This window comes from Lissotriton vulgaris, chromosome 2_1 (assembly GCF_964263255.1).
Source record: "Lissotriton vulgaris chromosome 2_1, aLisVul1.2, whole genome shotgun sequence".
NCBI classification, from domain to species: domain Eukaryota; kingdom Metazoa; phylum Chordata; class Amphibia; order Caudata; family Salamandridae; genus Lissotriton; species Lissotriton vulgaris.
Window position 1 is genome coordinate 332,948,250 of NC_141687.1, and position 23,623 is coordinate 332,971,872.

General features: G+C 45.4%; 1 protein-coding gene across 3 annotated transcripts in view; it reads right to left on the reverse strand.

The window, feature by feature from the left end:
* Nucleotides 1–23,623, reverse strand: part of ABR (ABR activator of RhoGEF and GTPase) — a 1,286,060-nt gene that overhangs the window by 807,199 nt on the left and 455,238 nt on the right. Inside the window, exon 1 of one of the 3 annotated variants that reach the window (XM_086955072.1) lies at nt 2,465–2,620. The exons of the other annotated variants lie outside the window; for them this stretch is intronic. Coding sequence (XP_086811198.1) covers nt 2,465–2,486 — 22 coding nt within the window. The 5' untranslated portion in view covers nt 2,487–2,620. Of the gene's footprint in view, nt 1–2,464; nt 2,621–23,623 lie in introns of those variants that run through there. 3 annotated transcript variants of the gene reach the window in all.

Genomic DNA, 23,623 nt, shown 5'->3' on the forward strand with positions numbered 1-23,623 from the left:
CAGGGACAAGTGTTGCCAGGCTTCTCCAGGTGAAATGTGCCCCTGGAAAACATGGTGTATTAATAATGTATGTGGTATTGCTACATTACTTTTATCATTGATTCAGGTGGACACTACTGTTCACATTGAAATCCTGATCAGAGATCCACTTAGATTGAGAGCCATGGAGGGGTCACCCATGAGGAATATTCATTCTCCATGCGTCTAATTTTTAGCTTCTATTAGGCAGAATTTCCTATATAATTCAAAATAAAGTCGAGATGCTATGGCTCTTCATTTCTTGGCATCGAACTGTAGACATATCTCCTGAGGGTGTGCAAGGGGTTCAGGCTTTGTGCCCTTACATCCTTGGTCTCTACTTAAAGAACAAACCAGTAAGGGTCATATGCGAATTCAGTTAACATTTCCATTGAGTTCTCAAACTCTGTTTTAAGCAGTGCCCTGCGTGTGCTTCAGTTTGCATGCCCTTCACTCTGGGTTTCTACTGGTGTGATCCTCTCTGCAATATTGGTGCTGCCTAACTTCTCAAAGTTCTTTAACTACACCTAAGGACTATGGTTAATTTCTGAAAAAGAGACATCAGCGGAATGAGAATCCACTTGGAAATATTAATAAAGAGACAAAAGACAATTGTCTATTAGGACACTTTGACAGAGCACCAAACAGCAACCTAATGCCAACAGATTTAAATTGCTACAAATCTGTGACCGGTCGGCAAACTGACAAATTGGCAAAATTGTGCTAGTCACCTTGGCCCTTTCCTGTTCACGTCGACTGCTAGATGGATGGAGTACTGAAGGCACTTAAAACACTAACAAGAATGGTGTATGTGAACACAACTGCCAACTTAAAAGAATTGAAATGGTGAGAATGATTCAAAGTTCCAGCTATTCCTCTGTGAAGAAGCAACAATACAAAGAGGGTGTCCCTCCCACAAACACTTCACCACAACTCACCATCAGCAATATAAAAGGTCCTGTCTCTACTCACCATAGGCAGGAGTTTAAACACTTGCACAGGTAACCTTGTGCTGAATGAAAGTTACGTGTGCAATTGACCACATAGCTTGTGTTTCCAGTAGGGTTTTACCCTCTCCACATCGAGTTGGTGGCTGATGGTTGCCTCCATTCGCAGAAATTGTCTGCATTCAAGTAGACCTGTGAGTCTGCTTCATTATTTTTTGCTGCCCGGTTTTTGTTTCCATTTCTATCAATAGCTGCAATGGAGTTCGAATACTAGGAGCAAACTACTGGGAAGTGGACTACAGGTTCTGCTACACTCAAGGCACTCAACTTATGAACAGTGGCAATTGATGTCACAGGTGGCATCAGGATTCGTTGTCACTCATCACAATCTGGCCAATAAGGCTCTTTTAGAAAATGAGAGAAGTAGAAAAGATGCACTTCAAATCTAAAAACTATTCTGACCCTACAGTGTGCAACATGCCAACTTGCAAGGGTGTCTACCCTGCATCTGACTGTTTTTTGTTCAAATCCTATATTTAAGTGACTTGATTCATTTTTGGCAACAATGAAACAAATCGGTCTTCTCATCACAAAGTTCTGGGGTACCCAGTCCCGAGAATCACTGCAGACACACCAAGCATGGTTGGCTTATTTACGGTCATCGAACAACTCACAAACTGATAGAGGTTAGATGCGAAGAGTTTAGACACTCCCTAATTTTTAGCTCAAAACAGTATGGGTTTTGCTTATATGAGAGGGAAATAATCAAAAATGTTACACCTCTTGTAGGAGAGTTTGGTATCACATCAACCTGGGTACCTCACGATTTCAGCACTAATTTACAACATTTAGCCTTAATGGAGACTTCTGTTTATCCTGGCCACTTTATTTTTATCTGGTGAATTGTATTTAGTTTGGAGATTTGTAGATTAACATCACTCCTTCCATTGAGCATAAGGGTCTATTCCTAGATTGTTTCCAGGGGACATTGCCTTCAGTGTAACTATCCCGTAAGAAAGTCACAGCATCATTGGCAGTCTTGGTTTCATAATTTCTATTCTTTTTTTGTCTTCTTTTTTTATACATAGTTTCACTCTACTGAATCCGGGGTGTTGGTGCATTTTGAGGACTTGCAGAAAGCTGGCATCACATAGCAATTACATTTCCATATCACTTGACCAATAGGATTTGAAGAAGGACTGCGTTTTGATGAAAGGAATCCCTTGACACCCGATACCAAATGCAACCCATGTGTACAGAAGCAAACGAGTTCTGCACTCCAGGGTACAGGCTGCATGGACAATACAGGGCGCGTTCTCTCATATACCAGCACTCACAGATCAAGGTGACGAGAGATGTTGTTGGATCATGTATGCTCCACATGTCACCCCACAGCATTTGATGGCTCCTGATACAGTGCCAGGCTTGTCAATCAGTGACCTGCACAGGAAGGGATGAGATGAAACCTACCCGTGTTAATAGCAACAGCAGAGACTCACCTTGGTTCTGCGGTAGCTCCATCAATCACAGGGGCACTAAAGTCCCCACAGCATGGTCCCCACGCAGTCCCAGCGGCTTCCAGAATTCTTCATTGGGACTTCCAGGTCCCTCACGTGCAACCAAGTTATTTGCTATAGGGAGGCCAGTGGGCAGGCATGTTCTCCCGGGGTGCTCCGGAACCACACTCAACCGAAAAATACAGGAAGGTGACGCAGCAAGCCATCACTGGGCACACGATGCCATGCAGAGAGAAGACCGGGAGCTGCCCTGCCTGTTTACTTGCTACGATCCGTGGAAGTGTGTGAGAGGCAGGGGCACGCGCAGAGCCTGGGAGGGAGCTGGCCTCGCGCTGCTCGGTCAATTACCGGCATGGAGTCATCTCAGGGGAAAAATTCCAACTCCTGCGGAGCAGGCTGAGTGTGTGTGAGTGGGGGGGAGGGGCGCTGGCTTATGAAATAATGCCGCGGCTTTGGCAGCAGCGATGGCTTGGTGCATTACTGCTCCTAGTCCTACTGTGCGGCATGTGCTCGGGCTGGGAGTGGACACGGAGATACTGCTGCTCGCACCTCTAGTCTGGCCCGTCTGAGACGCATGATGGGCGATGGGACAAACTGTGCTGCCGCCACTGGTAGCAAGGGACCAATTCAATTAGAGGAAAATCCACCTGTTCCACCATTCCAGGCAAGCGACAAAGACCAATAAAAAGCTGCTCGCCTGTCTCTGACAAGACTACTGGGCAGCGGCTGATTTCAGACCACAATAACATGCAGGGAAGGCTTTATGACCGAGGGACTCCGGTACGAAGAAACTGAACTAAAAAGAAATCACGAAGGGGAGCAAAGCATAACAATATATAAAAGGACTACTTATACTGCTTAAAACTATTCGCAGGCAAAGATTTAAATAAACAGCTGTATGTTATTTTTAGTAGGAAAATGAAAATACAGACATTCCAAAATTTCCTATATTCAATAAATTTCACCATGCAACCTCAATGACTGACAAGAGCATTCAAAAAAGTCGAGTGCAGTAGAGATCAACACAGCCTCGCTTGAGACCCTTTTACTCATTTCTCCCAGAATCAGGGCGCAGGCAAAAGTGGTGCAATTGTAATTGCATATATACAGTGCTTCCTACCCCTGGCGGAGGTAGTCCTTGAATGTGGGATGGAAATGCTCAAAGGGTGTCAAGCCATCATGTCAGCTCCAGACAATTAAATACGTAAAACGCTGTGAAGCGCCCTTTAACAGACATTCCTCTGAATGTAGCCTCCACCTGCCCGCTTCACCCCGAGAATAGCTGACAATGTGTTTTCCCGACATGCAAAGCTGGTTTGGCTAATGTTTTTTTTTTTAAGTGAAGTGCGGTTTCTTATGTGCTTAATGGTTGGAGAGCTTAATTACCGACAGCCTGGAGCACGTGCACACAAATCTGAAAGCGCCTCTTCACAAAGAGAATCCAGCAACTAACTTTTGGGGTAAACCGGACCGTAACTTTGTGGCTAAAAAAAAGCCAGAGTTTTCAAAAAAAATCCAGAGTGGATTTGGGGGAAACACAGAACCTGACCCATGAAGCAACAGCAGGCGTCTGCTAGTGCCGGAGCCTGGTTTCTATTTTTAGGATGGGACTTTGCGGCTTGGTTGAAGCTCTTGCTAATATGACAGAGCTGACACCTTTTTATCGGCCAGACCTATGCTGCCACTAACCTTATCAGACACAGCTCACGCAAGAGGCATCTCAAACCTGTCATGAGGGGCAGCTTAAACCACGCCCCTCATGACAGGACTGTAGGTGTAAAGACGACGACAGGCGTCCACAACTGTCTCAGCTGCACCATTCTGTGGCTTTTTGCTTCCACCAACCAAAGAAATTCCGTGCCACAAAAACACCAGCTCTGAGGTGCTGCTAGGCCGAGTTACGTTCATGCCTGGTCGAGGATCACGAAAGCGTTCATTCCTTTTCCACTATGAAGCACCCTCCCTGGCAAGCTATGAGGGACCGAATATGTGATACAGCTAAATTCAGAATAACATTTTCATGGACCCTGTGATCTAATGACCGCCTCCCATATAAATCCAATGTGTTCACTCCTATTTAATACATTTTCTTGCGTGCTTGTGGGCGTGTTTTCTGCGATATAAGAGAGTCTCTTGCATGCTAGATGCATCTGTTGGAATTGATGGTTAGACAGGGTTGTGTTTCCCCAATTGCCTGGTAATCCCTCTTACTTACTCGTCTCAGAGTTATGGCTCAGTTGCGGTGCCTTCTCCTGGTATTGGTGTGGTCCTCCTTTTCTCACATCCTGCTTGAGAGGATGCTGGGCCGTGTCTGGCTAGGAGTTGAACTCGGCATCTAACTCTGGATAAAACTGGTTCTGGGGTACCAACACAGGGAACGCTGCATTACCCTGACTTGAACTGGATTCCAGTCCAGTTCCCCTTCAGGACCAGGAACTGTGTGTGGCCCATCTTCTTCCAGTTGGGCCGAAGATTAAACCATGTTTCCTGGTGAAGAATAGACTGGATTCATAGAAGCACCCCAATATAAGGAGCTACAGAGGAGTCAAGAAGTATTCATGATGCACTCCTCAAACTTGTAAACATGATAGAGTGCATTGTGAGGCTCTTGCCCACAAACATTCTTTCAAGAGTCTGCTATGCTAATATATATATACTCGTCTTACGAGTTCTGGACCTCGCTTTTGAAACTAGAGCAGTTTGTATACTGTTGGTGCTCGCTGAAGGCCTAAACAAGATGCAAGACGAGCAAACTGTTTGAGCGTTCACACAAGCGCAGAAGGAATGCTTAGATGTGAAAAATATCCTGTCACCAAGGAGTTCAACTTTCGTGAAAACATTCCACTTTAATGTTCACAACAATGTACATGCAAACTGACCCCAAGTCTGGGTAGGTGCAATTTAAATAGACATTTATTAAGCACTTCAGAAGTCTTCAAAATATTGTGTTCATTTATTGTAGGAGAGAAGGCATCAACGTGAAGAGAACTAGTTCTCCCAAATGTTCATGGATATAACACCTAGTGAGAGATAGCAGGAGCTTCACACATTGCACAAAGAAAGGGTTTTTCCAGTTGTTCATGGCAAGAACACCTAGGGCCAGGTGTAAGATGTATTTTACTGTTCGCAGACCACCCATCGGCCTGTTTGAGACCGGCAAAATGCATTTTCAAATATACCAACCCTATTTTGCGAGTTGGTAACCAATTACTGACTCACCAAATAGGGTTTGCGAGGGGCGTCCCTTCCTAATAGAGAGTAGCACTGGTATGTGGGAATGTTTTGCAACCATACAAGCGGTTGCAAAACATTTGCAGTTTACCACCAATTTTCAAATTGGTGGTAAGCCATTCGCAAACAGGAAGGGGTCCCAAAAGGACCCCTTCCCCTTTGTGAATGGGGGCACACATTTACTTTCAAAGCAGGCAGTGGGCCATGGACCACTGCCCACTCTGAAAATATAAAAAAATATACTTTTCATTTTGAAAAGCATTCCTTTTTTCTTTAAGGAAAACGGGCTGCATTTAATTTTTTTTTAAACTGCTTTATTTGAAAAGCAGTTACTGACATGATGGTCTGCTGACCCCAGCAGGCCACCATCCCTTGCGAGTCCTGGCCATTCCCAACTAGTCACACATTGTGACCTGTCTCATGCATATTAATGCAGCAGGTCTCTTGCGAACCATTTGGGAATCGCAAACAGTGTCTCGGATACTTTTGTACGCCAGGTTTTGCGACTGTCAAATTGCGAGTCGCAAAAAATCGCACTATGCGAGTCGCAAACCCAGATTATTGTAAATTTTTTGCTCTAGTGAGAAATACTTGTAGCTTCTTACGCTGCATCGCAGTCACCAGGTCTTGAGAGACAAATCGCCTACAATGAATGTTCTGGCAGAGCCCCAGAACTGTCTTCTACCATCAGCATCACAAATGTGTCGGGTCAGAGGGAGGAGGCTTCAGGATGGAGATAACAGGATCAAAATCAAAAGTTGCACCGAGGCGCTGTACTGTGTTTACCTAATAGTTGAGGGGACAGCATTATGTAAGTAAGTGGTGTCTGGTTTCTCCCATTTGAAAGTACCTTAAGAAAGACGAGATGCCGCACAGAGGTGTTCGGGAACCGGAAATACAAACATGGGCACTTCTTTTTGACAAGACAGTTCATCAGTACTGCCAAATGTCAGTCTCTAATGGAAAACAGAATTCATATAATTTGGGACAGTTTCCAATAAGAATGGGTGTGTTTGCTTGGGAGGGACTGTAAATGTCAGACTAGAGAGCAGAGCTCAACACTGGGTAGACTGGAGAGGAGCCCCTCACAAATAGTGTTAGGGATGCCATCAGTCACTCCACGGGCAGGAGCAGGGACGATAAGAGAGGCCGTTGTTGGCATTCTCTGCCAAAGCGGGTGACGTCATCTGGGGGCACCTGGGGAATGGGCATTTAAGGCTGCAGGAGGCGAGTGAGCAGCCTCTTTTTTCCCTCCACTACTCACCGGATGGAGCACACTATGTCATGGGTACAGATTGACAGGTCTGAGTGATCAGTCAGGCTCACTTCCTCTGAAAGCGTGCAGACGCAACATAAGACGAAGAGGGCTACCCAGGCCAAACAATCTATGTGGTGCTTCCTACACTTTTCTTTTACACATCTGCCAATCCTCCCTATTGTCCGCACTCAAAGAAGCAGTTGATGGAAAAGGGGTCTTTCTTTCATAGACATTTAACTCTTTCAAATGAAACTATATTCCTATGTGTGCAAGGAAAGCGAGCAGAGCTTCCACTCCAAGAATTAGGCAAGTGGCTAAGGGGGTCACTTCTCACATAGGAGAAGGAAAATCTTAGCAAATGCAACCATTTGACTGTACATTAGTGCATCAAGAACAGGTGAACTTATCACTACATCTACGCGCTGCATCAACCATACACGTATGCAATGTAATTAGCCAGTGCACCAACACCAATACAATGTCTAACCTGTTTGACTTCCGGCAACCCCAACCGAATCATTACTGAAATCCGGAAACCCCCATGAAGTCATAATTGGAACAAGAGGACCCAAAGCCTAAGCAATTTCTATGACTTGAATCGCAAAACAATACATAAAATACAAAGTATACGCCTGACAAATGCTCAAATATTTAATTATTTTGTTTAATGCACGACAAAATACAGAAAAGTTTTTCATATCTTTTATGTTGCTCTCTATTTGTATATACTTTAATATTTTAATATTATTTAATTTTGTAACATAGTTGCAGACCCCTAGGTGTCCTTGGTAGGTAGGTTGAGAACCACTGGTCTATACATCTACTTCGACCCTAAGTCTAACCTTAAACTTAACCCTTAAACTAAGCTTACAAATATCCCTTGCTCTTTGCCATATCCGATTTCCTAACCAAGCCCAACCTTGAGCTATACATTTTAACTTTACCCAAAACACATTTGTTGCCCTAACATTAAGCCAAACCCTAAATCTAATCATGCTAGTCTTCAGCCTAACTCTAAGCCTTACTATCATCCTATGTTAGGCTTTGACCCGAAACTCCTTACTCTAGTACCACAAACCACCATCCCTAAACCAAGGTATTATTGTACTTACCTTATTGAATTCAGTGCCATTTCCATAAGTTGTAAGCATCCATCTATGTAATTGTATTCTGATGTGAAAAATCTAAAGTTTTGGAACAGCATCAACCAGTCAAGCCACAGGACTTCTGAGCTGAACAGCTGGGGCAAGAAGAACATAATTCTTCACCACATAGTACACTTTAAAATAGAGAAGAGTCTTTGAAGCTGGGAAAGAATCTTTTTTCTCTTTTTCTTTGCGCTTGGTAAATCAAACAGGAAAAAATACACATATTATAGCTTCAGAAACCTGAATTTCAATTTCAAATTGGGAGCTTTGACTAGTTAGGTCTCACCTATAGATTTAATTTAGCAAGAAATGTGACTTTGCCAATGCTTGATATTTAGTACTAACTTCTGCTCTGACCAGCAGAACTAGCATAAGAAGATATTTCTTTAATATTTTTTTTAATTAAAAACAGCCCTCTATATGACTTTTGATCATCGGATAAGAGAATGGGGGAGAAATGCAGAACCTGAACTAATCAGTATCTAGCCTATTTGCATTTGCAAATGGCCTGATTCGCAAAATCAGGTCATTTGCAAAAGTAAAAATAAATTTTTGCATGAATTAATCTCAAATTGCGATTTGGTTGGAAGTTATTGAATTGCTATTTGGGATAGAGAACGCATACCGATTCGGTAATTGGAAGCTGTGTGTTTAGAGCGTCCCTTCCAAATACCGAATTGAAATGGTATATATTAATCTTTTGTGACTGAATTTCACTCGCAAAACATTAATACTTTACCGACTGTAGAAGTGTAGTAGTAATGCATCTGCAAACAGAAAAGGATCCCCAATGGACTACTGCCTCTTCATAAACAAATAAAACTTTTCTTTTTTTAAACTCAGTCCTGTTTCCTTTAAGGGAAACTGGCTGCATTAAAAAAAACAAAGTCTGTTTTATTAAAAAGCAATCACAGACATGGTGGTCTACTGACCACAGCTTGCCACCATCCCTGTGAAGGCTGCAATTCCTAGTTGGTGTAAAATTGCGGCCTACCTCTAACATTCATGAGGAAAGTCAATCTGTGAACCACTACGAATCGCTATTTTAAAAATAAAACCGTCTTCCATTAGGAACTGCGATTTCCAAGTTCAATTTGGAAATCTTAATTCTTAATGTTGATACATCTGGCTCCAAATCGATTAATACTCCTTAACTGAGGCTTGGTAAACTTTAAACATTCCTCAATTTTTTCAAAGGAAACACTCTTCCAATACTTTGGCAAGGGGCAGTCAGGCCGGCTTCTGGTAAATGACAGCAGAGCATCAACAAAAAGAAGAAGATACAAGTGCATGTGCAATGTTGTTAATTAAGCAGCTGTGAAGTCGAATGGCTGCACAGCATGTGCTGTGTGGCACTAATAAGGAGAGCTCGGTGTACCTTTGAATTCATGGCATATGCTTGTATTTAGAGGGTGCATCCTGTCACTAAAGTGCCTTCAGGACACCAGCATAAGCACATGACAGGGGTAAGACTACCAGGCTGCAGGTTTCGTTACCAGTAGGAAGTTTATTAATACCCAACAATCCTTGAGCTCTGAAAATACTCTAGGTAACTAAAGAATTGCAGAATATGTATAGCAAAAAACTGCATCGTAACTCCAATGCAACAAGGAGTTACTGTGATCCTGTGAGCCTTAAGAAGTCATTGTACTCCAACACACCTCAAACACATACTTCAAGCCGGACAATGCACATACCACCCTCCCACTTGGTATATATATCCCAGTTTATAAGGACTTTAAATTACAGACACCTGACCGAACAACACTTTATTACACCAATACAACAGAAATACAATCAAATATTTACGTGTAAGAAGCTTTTTAAAAAATACCCGCAGTACTGCTGGTGGTTCAGCTCTATCAGAGAACAGACTCCTGTCCGTGACCACGAGACAAGGGAGTGAAAACACCCGAAACCTAACAGCGCTGTGACTGAGGCCATACTACTGGAAGTAGGTCACTATACAGATCTTTGTAACAACATAGCATATCATGCAACTCCGACAGGGACTATACACAAACACCAAAATAAAGCCAACTTGTCCTTATACATCAACGCGTTGCTCAATTGACACAGAATGGAAACAATCCCTTGACATGTCATGCGACTAGACGCTTTAGTGAGCCCCTCCCATAAGGGTCAGTGAGAAGCTAACCAGCACATGTAGCATTAACAAACTTCACACTGTCTAAAAGAAATAGATAGAGGTTCTGCTGCTGAGCCGGTTTATCAAATCCCGAGCACGTCAAGGGAGGGCTGATCTCTGTACTAGATTTTCAAACATCACTGCACCACGACATAGACTAACACCTGAAGCAAGTGCTGTGCAGATAAAGGGGGAAAGGATGCTTTTAGTCGTTAGTCTCTCTCCACTACAAAACCACCCCGCCCCATTGCATACACATTTGAACAGGTTTCTAGAATCCTAGACATTCATGTTGGCTCAACGGTTTCCGTCTGGCTGGTTACCTGCGGCCTCGGAGGCCTTCTGTGGACATCCTTCTAAAGCCGCCGCATAGGAGTCTGGGTACACCGCAGACACAGAGGGCTCTAAGCGCGAGTGTCTCAGGGCTTTCAGCTTGTCCGTCTTCTTTTCCATGCCGCCACCTTTCAGGGCTCAGGTCCGTCCTCGCTGTCGTCGTCTTCGGGTCCCCCGCGCGGCAGGGACAGCAGGCCCGGGGCTCAAGTGCGGTGGCAACAGAGTGGATGGCGAGGAGAGTTCAAGGACGAGTTTTTTGTGCGCTGCTGGCTTGTTAATCGGGCCACAAGCCTAGGCAGGTGCCGGTCCCTCCTGCCATCACCACGGAGATCTCTGCCGGTCCCAGGAGCGGCACCCGAAGGAGAAGGCATGGATACAGTGACGGCATCCGAGGTGCTAGGCCACCTTGGCCGCCTTTGTGGGAATAAAGGCAACTGAGGTGAGAAAGAGAAATACCGGGCCTGCAACGTTTAGGATGAACCCTCGTGGCCTGGCTCATAGGGCCTCGTGATGGTTGTAATTGGCGGCGGTAGCAGGAGGTGCAGGGTCAGCTGTCTCACCGGCCACTGGCTACCGCGAGGGAATCCAAAACACGTACAGAGCACATACTGCTAATAAATGTGCTTCTTATGGCGAATAACTGGTATGGGTGCAAATTCTGGACAGTGAGTGCAAAAATTCAGGACAAAGGGTCAAAATTCAGGACAAAAATTCAGGACAGAAGGTCAGAATTCAGGACAAAAATTCGGGACAAAAAGTACTTTTTGCATGCACATCAGAGGAAGTTCTGCAATAGTGCTTAAATAGACAACCAACGCAAGCACAAGTCAAAATAAGTTTTTTTTTGGTTGAGAGAACCTTGCACTCGCTGCATCTGATGTGTATACGAGTGAATAACACCTGTGTTTGCATATTAAAAAAAAAAGTGAAGAAAAAGATCAAAGCTGAAGGCTTCTCAGAGAATACATGCCCCCTCTCCCCCACTGAAAAAAACACCCAATCCAAAATGCTGTCACTGAGCAGAGAGGCCCATTATCATTCTGTATGTGATAATTAGGCCAACATACAGAATGATAATGGGCCTGATAGCAGTCTGTGCCAGGTCGGGGATGGACTGCTGCAGGCCACTGATCACAGCAGGAGCGTGAGCTGCCCCTGCAGTGAGAGTTACAGCGTGCTTGCGGGGCAGCTCACGCCAATGTCTGAAATTACGGACAAAAGGCTTCCGTGGAAGAAATCCTTACGGACAAAAGGTCCAAATTACAGAGAGTCCATGAAATTAATGGACGGTTGGTCACCCCCGTGCTTCCAACCAAGCACCGTTAAGAGGTGTACAAGAAAACAGCACTGGAACAGAGTAGGATGCAGCCTGATCAGACACCTGTGCTAGTGTCGGATCCGGACCGGTCCCCAGGAACCACCCCGTTTCTGTCCCGGTGTTGAGCACCAAAACTGGGACACAGCTTTAGCACACGTTCGCTTTCTGAGTCATACTATGGACGATTGAAATTTGCTCTCTTACCCACTTTTGCCCTGTTCCTAGTTAAGCACAGCCAGAGCTCATGCAGAGCACAGCTGCAGCCGCACTCCTTGCCCATCAGGGGAAGTAAATGACACTTTCTGTTTTCATAAACTAGCATCAGATAAAACGATACCCTGTCAAACAACTTGCTTTCTCAGAGTCATACATGTGCCTAGTTTTGTAGTTTTTTGTAGCTGTATATACCGCAGTCTTGGCCCAAGGGCATTAAAGTTAGTGCTTTAAGGGGGATGAAAAACTGGGGGGTTTGTCAAAGGGTCGTGGCCGATGCAATTAAGGGTGCTGCTTAAAAACAGTTAAACTGAAAATCTGGGCTTAGAATAGTGTGCCACCTGACTGGAATTCTGCTGCTTCTGTCACTGCATTCATATCTATCTATCTATATAAAAACATGTATAAAAACGAAATCCGTACTGCATGATGATTATGTGAACAAGGGCACTTGTTGCCCGAAATGCATCATGCTGGATGTGAGGAAAAGGGAATAATAAACCTGTACTGCCGTTCGGAGAGACAGAAAGCTGTTGCATATATATATATATATATATACATATCTATACTACTATTATAAAGAGAGAACTTGCACCTTTTGGCCAGGTAAACTCGAAAACTACACCACCAATCTGAACACCCAAGACATCTTAGAAAACCTCGGGCCAAGCAGAAGGACATAGGCTACATAAAAATAAAAAATAAACGTTGTTTAAAATATTTACAAATAAAAATAAAGTAGTCCCTTGCAAGTAGCGCCGGCCGCGACGTATGCGTGAAGGGAGTAGCGTCGTTCACAGAAAGAGCGAGACATGAGGAGTGTCTGCGTGAGGGGAGGAGCGGAGCTCACCAGCAACAGCAATACGGGGAGGAGTAGCGTCGTTCACCAGCAACAGGAAGAGCGAGACATGAGGAGCATCTGCGTGAGGGGAGGAGCGGAGTGCACCAGCAACAGCAATACGGGAGAACATGAGCGCCGGGAGGAGCTGCGGAGCGTTGAGAAGCGGAGAAGCAGTGGCAGCACGGGGAGGTAAGTCTGGACCTGAGGGGGGGGGGGTTACAAAGGAGGCGGGTGGGAGGCTCCAGGCGCGAGGCGGGAGGTGGTAGGCAGTAGGCGCTATGCGCTATGTGCTATGCCCAATGTCGGGGCAGCGGGCTCAAGGCGGGAGGCGGTATAGCCAATGTCGGGGCGGGAGGCGGGAGGGATGCGGACTGGGCAATGTCGGGGGAATTGGGAGGGGGGCACAGAGGCTTTAAATGCTGCCCCCAGCCCCTTTCTGCCCCAGGCAAGGCTGGGGCGGGCTGCTAGTATATATATATATCCATATCTATATCTATATCTCTCTCCATATATATATATATATATATCACCTCCAATCTCTTCCCTGCAAAAAGAAGAGCGTGACCAACTACGGGGGATACAAACAGTTGACTTTATTGTTCTTAAAAGCGCTGGCAAGCAAAAGGGTCCCTGAAACGTTAGGCAGACGCGTTTCAGACTTCGTTTGTCCTTCCTCAGTGCCCGTTTCAATAGTGTCCTTCTCTGTTAATGGGGGTTTTATGGAAAGTGTTACAGCGCCGATGCAGCAGTCATTCCGCAGGTAAAAGCCAGCTTTTGTCCCCCTTCTAAGGCAGGTCCGTTCTGCCTCCTCTCTCCCCATGCGCCAATCTTCTCCAACTGGGAATCTTGCACCGGGGGGCGACGCATATGCAGTTTTATGCAGGTTCCAAAAGGGGGTTTGTAGGTTTTTATGCGTTGCTCCTGAACGAGAGTGGGTCACGTAGCCTGCATTTCCTACTTGCTGGCAGTACTTCACCTCCAATCTCTTCCCCGCAAAAAGAAGAGCGTGACCAACTACGGGGGATACAAACAGTTGACTTTATTGTTCTTAAAAGCGCTGGCAAGCAAAAGGGTCCCTGAAACGTTAGGCAGACGCGTTTCAGACTTCGTTTGTCCTTCCTCAGTGCCCGTTTCAATAGTGTCCTTCTCTGTTAATGGGGGTTTAATGCTCCGTTGTTTTTAGAGCCGTGGCCACTCCCTTTCCCGTGACCACTCGCCCCGCCTTTGCCTCACAGGTGTCAGGCACCTCGCGCTGCTCCTGCAGCTCAACAGCATGCTGGGCGATGTAGTCCACCAATTGCGCTCCTACGGTGAGGAGACAGCAAAAACAGCAAGTGCTGCCCTCCAGTCTCTCTGGAAAGTGTTACAGCGCCGATGCAGCAGTCATTCCGCAGGTAAAAGCCAGCTTTTGTCCCCCTTCTAAGGCAGGTCCGTTCTGCCTCCTCTCTCCCCATGCGCCAATCTTCTCCAACTGGGAATCTTGCACCGGAGGGGCGACACATATGCAGTTTTATGCAGGTTCCAAAAGGGGGTTTGTAGGTTTTTATGCGTTGCTCCTGAACGAGAGTGGGTCACGTAGCCTGCATTTCCTACTTGCTGGCAGTACTTCACCTCCAATCTCTTCCCCGCAAAAAGAAGAGCGTGACCAACTACGGGGGATACAAACAGTTGACTTTATTGTTCTTAAAAGCGCTTTATATATATATTGGTTACCAATCCGCATTCACTCCGATCAAGGACGGCACTGACACCATGAATTCAACTCAAGAAAAAGTTTTAATCCATAAAGCTGCTACAGACGTGTTTCGGCGGAAGCCTCCGCCTTGCTCACTTCATCTGCCATGAATGACGCTGTTAATTAAGTACATTCCAGCACATACACAGTTACCTCACTGTGACTGGTTAATCGTTACCTTGCTTACCAGTGATCTAACGGTATTGTGACAAGAGACATAGAAGAGTCTAGCGCATGAAACTTACAGAATGTAAACGTAAATTCACACAAAATGTTCCTAAAAAATTAACGATGATTGTGCATGTACAATTCAGTGCATATTGCCCCATACCAACGAAAATTAAAATACAGTTAAATAACGTAGGTGCCTACCGAATAGTATTACTGGTTACATGCACAGTTTAAAAATGGTGTCTATGTCAGCATTCTCTAACTAGGGAGAGGAACCTCGGATCCAACACACGCGCTGTGGAACAATGCACATTCGTGTTACTTCCTGTGTTATGGGTAAAACAGGCGCGTTGATACTGCATTATGATTTATGTTTGACAGAGGGTTTGATTAATGTGTAATATTAAGTTAACATACGGTATATATATATATGCATGTTCACAGAGATTCTCATTACAATTGCAGATGAATATGTATACCTCGTAACTATGCCACTTTTCTCATCCTGCCCCCTATTGCAAGAAGTAAGAAGAAAAGTGTTTCAAACCTAAAAAATACAAGAAAGGATACCCAAACGAGCCTCGTCCCCAAGTGAAAATTGTAAAAATTGATACTTGTATAGCGCACTACTCACCCGCAAGGGTCTCAAGGCGCTTGTACGAATACCGCTGTGGAACCCATCCAGGCTTTCCCTGTGAGGCGTCCACTCCTGGGCACCCCCAAGGTGGAGGCCAGGCATCCTTAGCGATGTGGGGGCCGTTGTGGAGATTAAGCAAGCTATTGCCCAGAGTTGCAGAGTGGGACTCCATGATTGGAATAGGCACCGAGGCGAGAATTATCAGGTCTGTGGAATTTTGAGCCCAAGACCCGCCGAGGCGGGGAATTGAACCCTGGTCCCGGGCTAGACCTCTGCATCAGGGTCTGCCGCTCTAATCATTGAGCCACACTTCTCCACTCGTGGAGTAAATTGACGTCTGAAACACTATATCTAGTGCAATATGTGGCTGAATGCACACAGTTATATACCCATAAGTCCTCTATGTAAATTGCCCCCTGATTTATTACAAACATTAGTGTAGATACGGTAGGTCTCCCCTCGTAATGATGCAAGGTCATTATGTGCTAGAATTCAATAAAAGAAATTGTGCCTAAACGAAACAAAGTATTTACATAAGTGAAGTTGCAGATGTTTGGGAGTGGGTTAGGTTAAGGGAGTGGGCTACACTGGACTATATGTGTACTGTCAGTGCTTCGTCTGCATTTAATCCATTGGGGATCTTGGAATCCAAAAGGATTATGTATCTGGATTCCAAACGCCGTAGGGCCAATCTGCGATTTCCCCCTCTGATGTTTTTTGCGATACTGTCGATGACAATATATTTGATGTCGTTGCTGTTGCCGGAGTGTGATTTGTTAATATGTCTGGCCACCGGGTATGTTTCATCGTTGTTACTTATGGCTCGCAAGTGGTGTAGGATTCGGACATGGACCAGATGAATGGTACTTCAAACATATCGTTTCCCGCATTTGCACACAAGGACGTAAACTGCATACTCTGTTTTGCAAGATTAGCAGCCTCTGATGATGTAGGGCCTATTTCTAAATGGGACTTTAACCTGTGTGGTGTTGATTCCTTGCTTACACGCTTTACATTTTGCACTCTTTTTGAACCCTTTCTGGCTGTGCAACTGTGAGAAGTTGGCCTGGTATATAATGCTCACTAATTCTAGTGATCACTTTGTACCATGCCAAGCAACCCTTATGATGATTGGTTGTAATTCAACCTTGTAGACCAGTTATCCTAGTGGTAACGTGGACAAAGCAGTCTTAGGCTAAACTCTGAAAGGCATGTGAAGCCAGCTGTAATACCATACACAACCCCCTTGAATACCAAATGAAAGGGACACCACACAGATATATATTGAAAATATATATTGATTTATTAACTATAAAATCCCCTGGACTCTTTATGAGCACAGAAGCACAAGCGTTAAATCACAAGACAGTTTAAAATACACAAAAGTTGCACAATATGGATGAGCCCTAGGGGCCACCTAAACCATATACTAAGAAAGTGGTATAAGAGATACCAATCGGAATGGGAACAGGCCTAGGGCCTTGGGAATCGCTGGAGCTATTCGAGACTATCAATGATTAAGTCGGGAAAGGCCCGCGGGACTCGGGTGCAGTGTCTATAGTGCACGCACTTTCCAATGTAAAGTCTATGGTGCGTAAAAAGTACAAAGTTAGATAGTTCGGAACCTTTCGAGTGACCTAGAACGCTGAAACTTAAGACACAGGCCCTTGAGATGTGTACCAGTGTAGGAACACCGGCGGAGCTGAGTTACCTCACCCACAGGAAGCGGGTGTACAGGGTCGAAGTAGTGTCGGGTTTCGTCACGCTGGTCGATGGTGCTTGGAGCTTGGAGCTGAAGATGCTGCAGGCGGCTCGATGTGAAGAGTTCCGGTGGATCCAAGGGTGGATCTGAAGATGTGAAGACCTGAAAGCAGAGGGAACAATGTTCAAAGTTACTAGCCAGTGACTACCATGGAACCAGATTGGAACCAGGCGATGTCGGGTGCAAACAGGCGTTGAGGTGTAGCTTCTCTCTGCAGCCACGTAGACACCGGGGGTCGAGGACGTCCAGGAGCCGGTCACGAGCTGTCCCACGCAGACTTCTCGCTGTTGGCGGTGTCGGCGACCTGATCGGAGCAAACAGGCCTTGGCTAATGCAAGCCACGCAGGAATCGAAAGATGCTTAACACTCGGACCAGCAAGGTCAGAGCGAGTGCTCCTTTTCACAGGAGCTTGGGCAAGTCTGGAGCAACCAGACCCGCAGTGTAGTTCATCGGTTTCATCGCCAAGATGGCCGCTGACCACGTGGCTAGTGGCCAGGATGGCGCGTCGAGTGGCACAATGCAAAAGGGCCCCACGCAGATCGTGGAGATGCTGGGGGGCTGATCTTCGGTGCAAGGGCTGCTCGGTGGTGGGGGTTCTCAGTCCCCAAAGCACAACGTCGAGGATGCCTCGGTTGCTGCGCAGTCAGCTTTTTGATTGTCTTTCAAGAGGACCGGTCCCACGTCACTCGGTGCCTCCACGGGTCCCTTCTTTGCAGGGACTGTGGATCGGGCTGTGAGAGGTCTGGGAGTCTGGTTCTTGTCAGGCTCTGGGCTCGGGCTCCAGCGGGAGGCGGCGGCAAAGCAGACGTCGAGTTGCTGGTTGGTGCCTGTGTTCACAGGGTGGCCACTCCTAGGCCACAAGGGAGATTCTCTTCAGTCTTCTGAGCAGCAGAATGTCGAAGTCCAGTCTTCTTCTTTGTTTAAAGTTGATTCAGGATGATCTGCTGTGCAATGGCACTGCTCCCACTCTTATTCCCAATCTGAGGGGTGGATCACCTACTAGGTCCCTCCTCTGGGAGGAACCAGGAAGGGGGGTGGTTACACCCCCTTTCCTTTGTCCAGCTCCTCGCCAGGCCTGGGTCTGGAAAGTCCCAGGACCGGTTTGGACTGGCCTATGCACGGGGACACCTTGTGTGCCCCGGGCATGTCTGATTCTATTCAGCCCTGTCCTACCCAATACACAAAACCCTGTCTGGGGTAGTGTTCGCACCTCCCAAGGCAGGAAACCCTTTGTCCAGGCCACCATCTGCCGAGTTTCGGTCAGCAGCAGGAGGCCTCGTGTCTGTGGTGGCAGCATCCATTTTGTGATGCTGAGGCTCTGGTTAACTTTAACCGGGGTTAAGGCTACACACATGTCGTGGGGATAGTATTCCAATTCGTATGACACCTTACTCGACATGTTTTGATAAAGCCAAACCAAAGATAGCATTTAACCGCGAGGATTATAATGCACTTAAGAGTATATGGTATGGCAATATCCCGGAGCAGCTTAGGGAGTGGTTCCCGACAGCTGCAGACAGGCTCAGCTCATGCTAGAGCACCATCTCACATATTTCCAAGCACTCTGCCTCCAGGATTGATGAGGCCTGCCATAGGAGTGGCTGATAGGAACATATGTGTCCAGTTTAAGGTTAGATATAGGGATACTATATCTAAGTAAGAGGTGATTACACCATCTTACCCCAGCTGAGTGATCAGCCAGTTGTGTCAAATATGGAGGCCAGGCCAGGGGTGGCACAATACATGCTGCAGCCCCTGGTAGGCCTTGGATGCACCTATGCCCTGGGTACCTAGGGTACACTGTTACAGGGGCCAATAAGGTGAACCAGTTCCAATTCGTAATGCACCTAAAGTGCATTGGCAGTAATTTAGAGAGAGAACAGCAGGCTGTGGGTCTGATTAGCAGGCCCACAGCCACATTAAGTCATAAACCAGTGAAGCAAAAAGCAAAAATTTGGGGTGACCATAGGATAGCAGACCCTACTCTCCTACAGCAACCATATAGGTGGCTTGGTTATGGTCGGTGCATTGCATACCAGCTGGTTGCGCATCGACTTGGCCTTCCTGAAAGTGATTTATGGGCTTCTACAGCTCCAACGACCTATTACAGGATCATTCTGCACCAAAGGCCAATGCTTCTGTAAGATTTTTCTCACATGATTGTGGTAAGCGTTGTACCCCGTTATCATCCTGGGGATGTTCGGTAAGGACTTGCTTTGTTTCTCCTTCTTATATTTTTTGTCTGCAAACAGGAGATCCCTCCTGTTTACATTCTTGCATTTATGGTCTGCCTTTGCTAAGGTTTGAGGGCTATAACCTCTTTTGCTAAGCCTCTCAAATAAATTGGATTTGGCCTTGTTGGCACCTGCCTGAGTGCTGCAATTTCGGGTCATACGTAAACATTCTGCGTACGGAATGGATTCTTTTAGGTTAACCAGATGGAAACTTTGTGCATGAAGCACAGCGTTTCCCGCTGTTGGCTTTCTGTATGTTCTTGTTTGAATTTTATTCTGATCTACATACAGTTCCAGATCAAGAAATTGGATTGTTTCTGTGCTGGTGGAGCATGTAAATCTCAAATTGAGGGTATTCTCATAAATGGCAGCTGCAAATGCTGGAGCGCTCTCCTCAGACCCTTTCCATAGGATAAAAATATCATCTATGTAGCGCTTATAAATTATCACATTTTCACCCATGCTAGCTGCCTGGGTTATCGCCAATACTTGCTCCTCTCACCAGCCCATATGCAGATTAGCATAGCTGGTGAGAAGCAAGTACCCATGGCCGAACCTTGTAGTTGTTTATAATGCAATCAATCAAATATAAAGGTGTTATTAGTTAAGCACCATTCTACCATCTGTAGTAACATAGAGGTGTGTTGGTACAATGTAATGGGTCTTCTGTTGAGATAATGTTGGAGTGCTTTGAGCCTATCTGTGTGTCTGATGCTTGTATATAGCGACTGCACATCAAGAGTCATAAATACATACTCCTCATTCCAATTTAAGTCATAAATTTTACGGAGAAAATCTCCACTGTCTTGAACATAGGCAGGTAGGTCTTTCACAAATGGTTGCAAGAAACTGTCCACATAGATGCTAGTGTTCTCAAAAAGACCACCTATGGCCAAGATTATTGGTCTCCCTGGGGGTGCATTGCGTTCTTGTGTATTTTTGGTGTCATATAAAGCTGGGGCGTGGTGGGATAGTCATTCTTAAGAAATTTAAATTCCTGCTTGTTTATCAAGCTCATGCCTTTCCACTTGTAGAGTTCTGCATGATACCGTTCTTGGATTCCCACAATCAGAGTGGGGCTTACTCTGCAGTAACTTTCGCGGTCTTGCAATTGTGTCATCGCTTCATCGCTGTACATCTTAATCGGCCAAAGTACTATATTTCTGCCTTTGTCAGACCATCTTACCACTATATCCGGTCTGGCCTTGATTTTAGTCATAAGATTGTTGTATTCCAATCTTCTGTTGTGGTCTTTGGTACAGAAATTCTTCATGCTCATAAGAGCTAGCTCCTTTAGTTCTTTGATTACATTTTCAGAGAATAAATCTAATCCATCTTTCAATAGGATGGGCATAAACACAGATTTAGGTCTGAAGTTGGTTTTCAATGTGAGGTGGGTATTCAAATTCGATTGGGTGGCTATATGGCACACGTTCGCTGTCTGAGTCACCCTATGGACGGTGGAAATTGGCTCTCTTACCCACTTTTGCCCTGTTCCTAGTTAGGCACGGCCAGAGCTCATGCAGAGCACAGCTGCAGCTGCACTCCTTGCCCATCAGGGGAAGTAAATGACACTCGCTGTTTTCATAAACTAGCATCAGATAAAACGATACCCTGTCAAACAACTTGCTTTCTCACTGTCATACATGTGCCTAGTTTTGTAGTTTTTTGTAGCTGTATATAGCGCAGACTTAGCCCGAGGGCATTAAAGTCAGTGCTTTAAGGGGGATGAAAAACTGGGGGGTTTGTCAAAGGGTCGTGGCAGATGCAATTAAGGGTGCTGCTTAAAAACAGTTAAACTGAATCTGGGCTTAGAATAGTGTGCCACCTGACTGGAATTCTGCTGCTTCTGTCACTGCATTCATATCTATCTATCTATATAAAAACATGTATAAAAACGAAATCCGTACTGCATGATGATTATGTGAACAAGGGCACTTGTTGCCCGAAATGCGTCATGCTGGATGTGAGGAAAAAGGAATAATAAACCTACTTGTTGATTGAAGGCTGCCTGGTGGTCCGTTGTTTCTGTACTGTATAATACAACAAGTAACATTACACTTACAAGCCAGGGCTAGTTGCATAAGATAAATAAATAACAAAAATAACTTTGTTTTATAGCAGACTTAACCAATCAATCAAAGATTTGTAGAGCGCTTCAGTTCTGAAATAATGAGACTGAAAGAACTATAACGAGGCTCTTTGAAGTTTCATCAAAGGCAGTGAAGGGTGGTAGTGCTGCAGAGTTAAGATTTTTTTTCACCCTGAGGATGAGGGCAAACATGGAGTGCCCAATAGGGAGCCAACTCAGCAGCAGCTTTTTAGAACTGCCGGTGCTCAGTACCGGCAGGACCCGGCCCACCTAAAGCCCTGATTAAAGTGCTTTACCATTGAACAAGTTGATGTTACACGTTTGTTCAGTTTTTTAGGCATGGGGAGAAGAATGTTGAGCCCAGGCCAGGATTCAAACTGGGTTCCCAAGTAACAAAATGAGCAGAGCTAGTCACCAAGGCACACCTCCTCCCTATATTGTGTTAAGTACACTGGTAGTAACAATACAAACTGAATGTATTTGGGCAAATACAAATAAATATTTAGTACTACCCAAATGAAACCTGTTTATCAGCCTTATAATTCAGCAAGGAAAGATTTAGTTAAATGCTGCAAGGTCTCAAATGTACACCTTGGGAGTTAATGGAGCTGGTTGAAGCTGCTGCCTTACTTATTCACCTAGATTACCAGGATTGTAACTAGAGAGCTAACACAGTTTATGAAAGATGGTTTACAAATTTTGATTTTTTTACACATTTTTTGCTAAGTATATGCAATCCAACTGCTTAAACATGGCAATCACATGCTTGAAAATAAAAAACTTTATAAAAAAAAACTGCTGTATGTAATATTATTAGAACAGTAGGAGCGCTTTATAGTAAGTAGTTGAGATGTAGGACTTTGCCATGTATACCCTTACAACACAGCCTTTACAATACAGATAGGGAGTAAGACTGCGGACGTTCTGATTCTGTAATGGCTGGGGACAGTGTGCCCTGATCTTGGTGCCCTAACATACCCCGCAGGACGTCATGCTACATCATTGGGCAATGCTTCTTGTCGGGCTGGCACTGCAATACCCTATGGATCCCCGAAAGGTCACTTTGTTGGAGATCTTTTTCAGATAAAGGCGTGAGGGTGTGAGTGGCAGTGGTGTACTAACGTGAGGTTAAAAGATGACTGGCGGGGTAGCTAGTGGATTTATTGGAAAAGAAGCCCCTCTGCCATTGGGAAAAACCCCGAAGGTTGTGCTGCTTAATGGGGATAATGGCCCTCGGTAGCTATACATAGAGCATACCCCTAGTGGGCATGTTTAGAGGTCGACATGTTTCGTTCAATGATTGGTCTCGAGAGGAGATCCTGTGCGCTTCTTCAGGACCGAAGAGAAAGTGTAGTGAGTGCTAGGAAAGTGTAGTGGCCTATAACAATCAATCTAGTACCACTAGAATGAGGACATATATTCTGGAACGACAAAAAACAGAGAAAGGAAGAGTCAATACATATGAGCCCTCCTGATAGGGCAGGGTTACTCATAGTACGGCCCGCGGGCCAGTGGCGGCCCGGCAAGCCTCCCCTGGCGGCCCGCGGACCTTGCACACATCATTACCAGTGTTTGAATTTTTTTTTTTTTTAAAGAGTTTCTGCAAACTAAGTTACAGCAGCGCGACTCGGAGACTCTGCTGCTCTGTGGGGGCCGGCCGGGGGATTCCTGCCATAGTTAGTGTGGAGCTGCAGGGGCGCTAAGAGGTCAACAACACAGCCTCATTAACATGCTAATGGTCTTTTAAAGACATGTTAATGTGCTTGTGCGGCTATGTGTGTGTGCTCCGAAGCCCGGGCTGACACAGAGGCAGGGTAAGATGGCAGAGGAGACAAAGGGAAGGGAAAGGGAGACCGGGAGAGGGAGTAAAAGAAAGAAGGAGGGAAAGGGAGGGAGGAAGGGAAAAGGAGGGTGAGGGAGGGAAAGGGAGAGAAAGGGATCTGAATTTTATTGCAGCATCGTCAAAATTGTGAATCGATTATTATTTGCAGTTTATATGCTCTTTAAAAAACATTCAC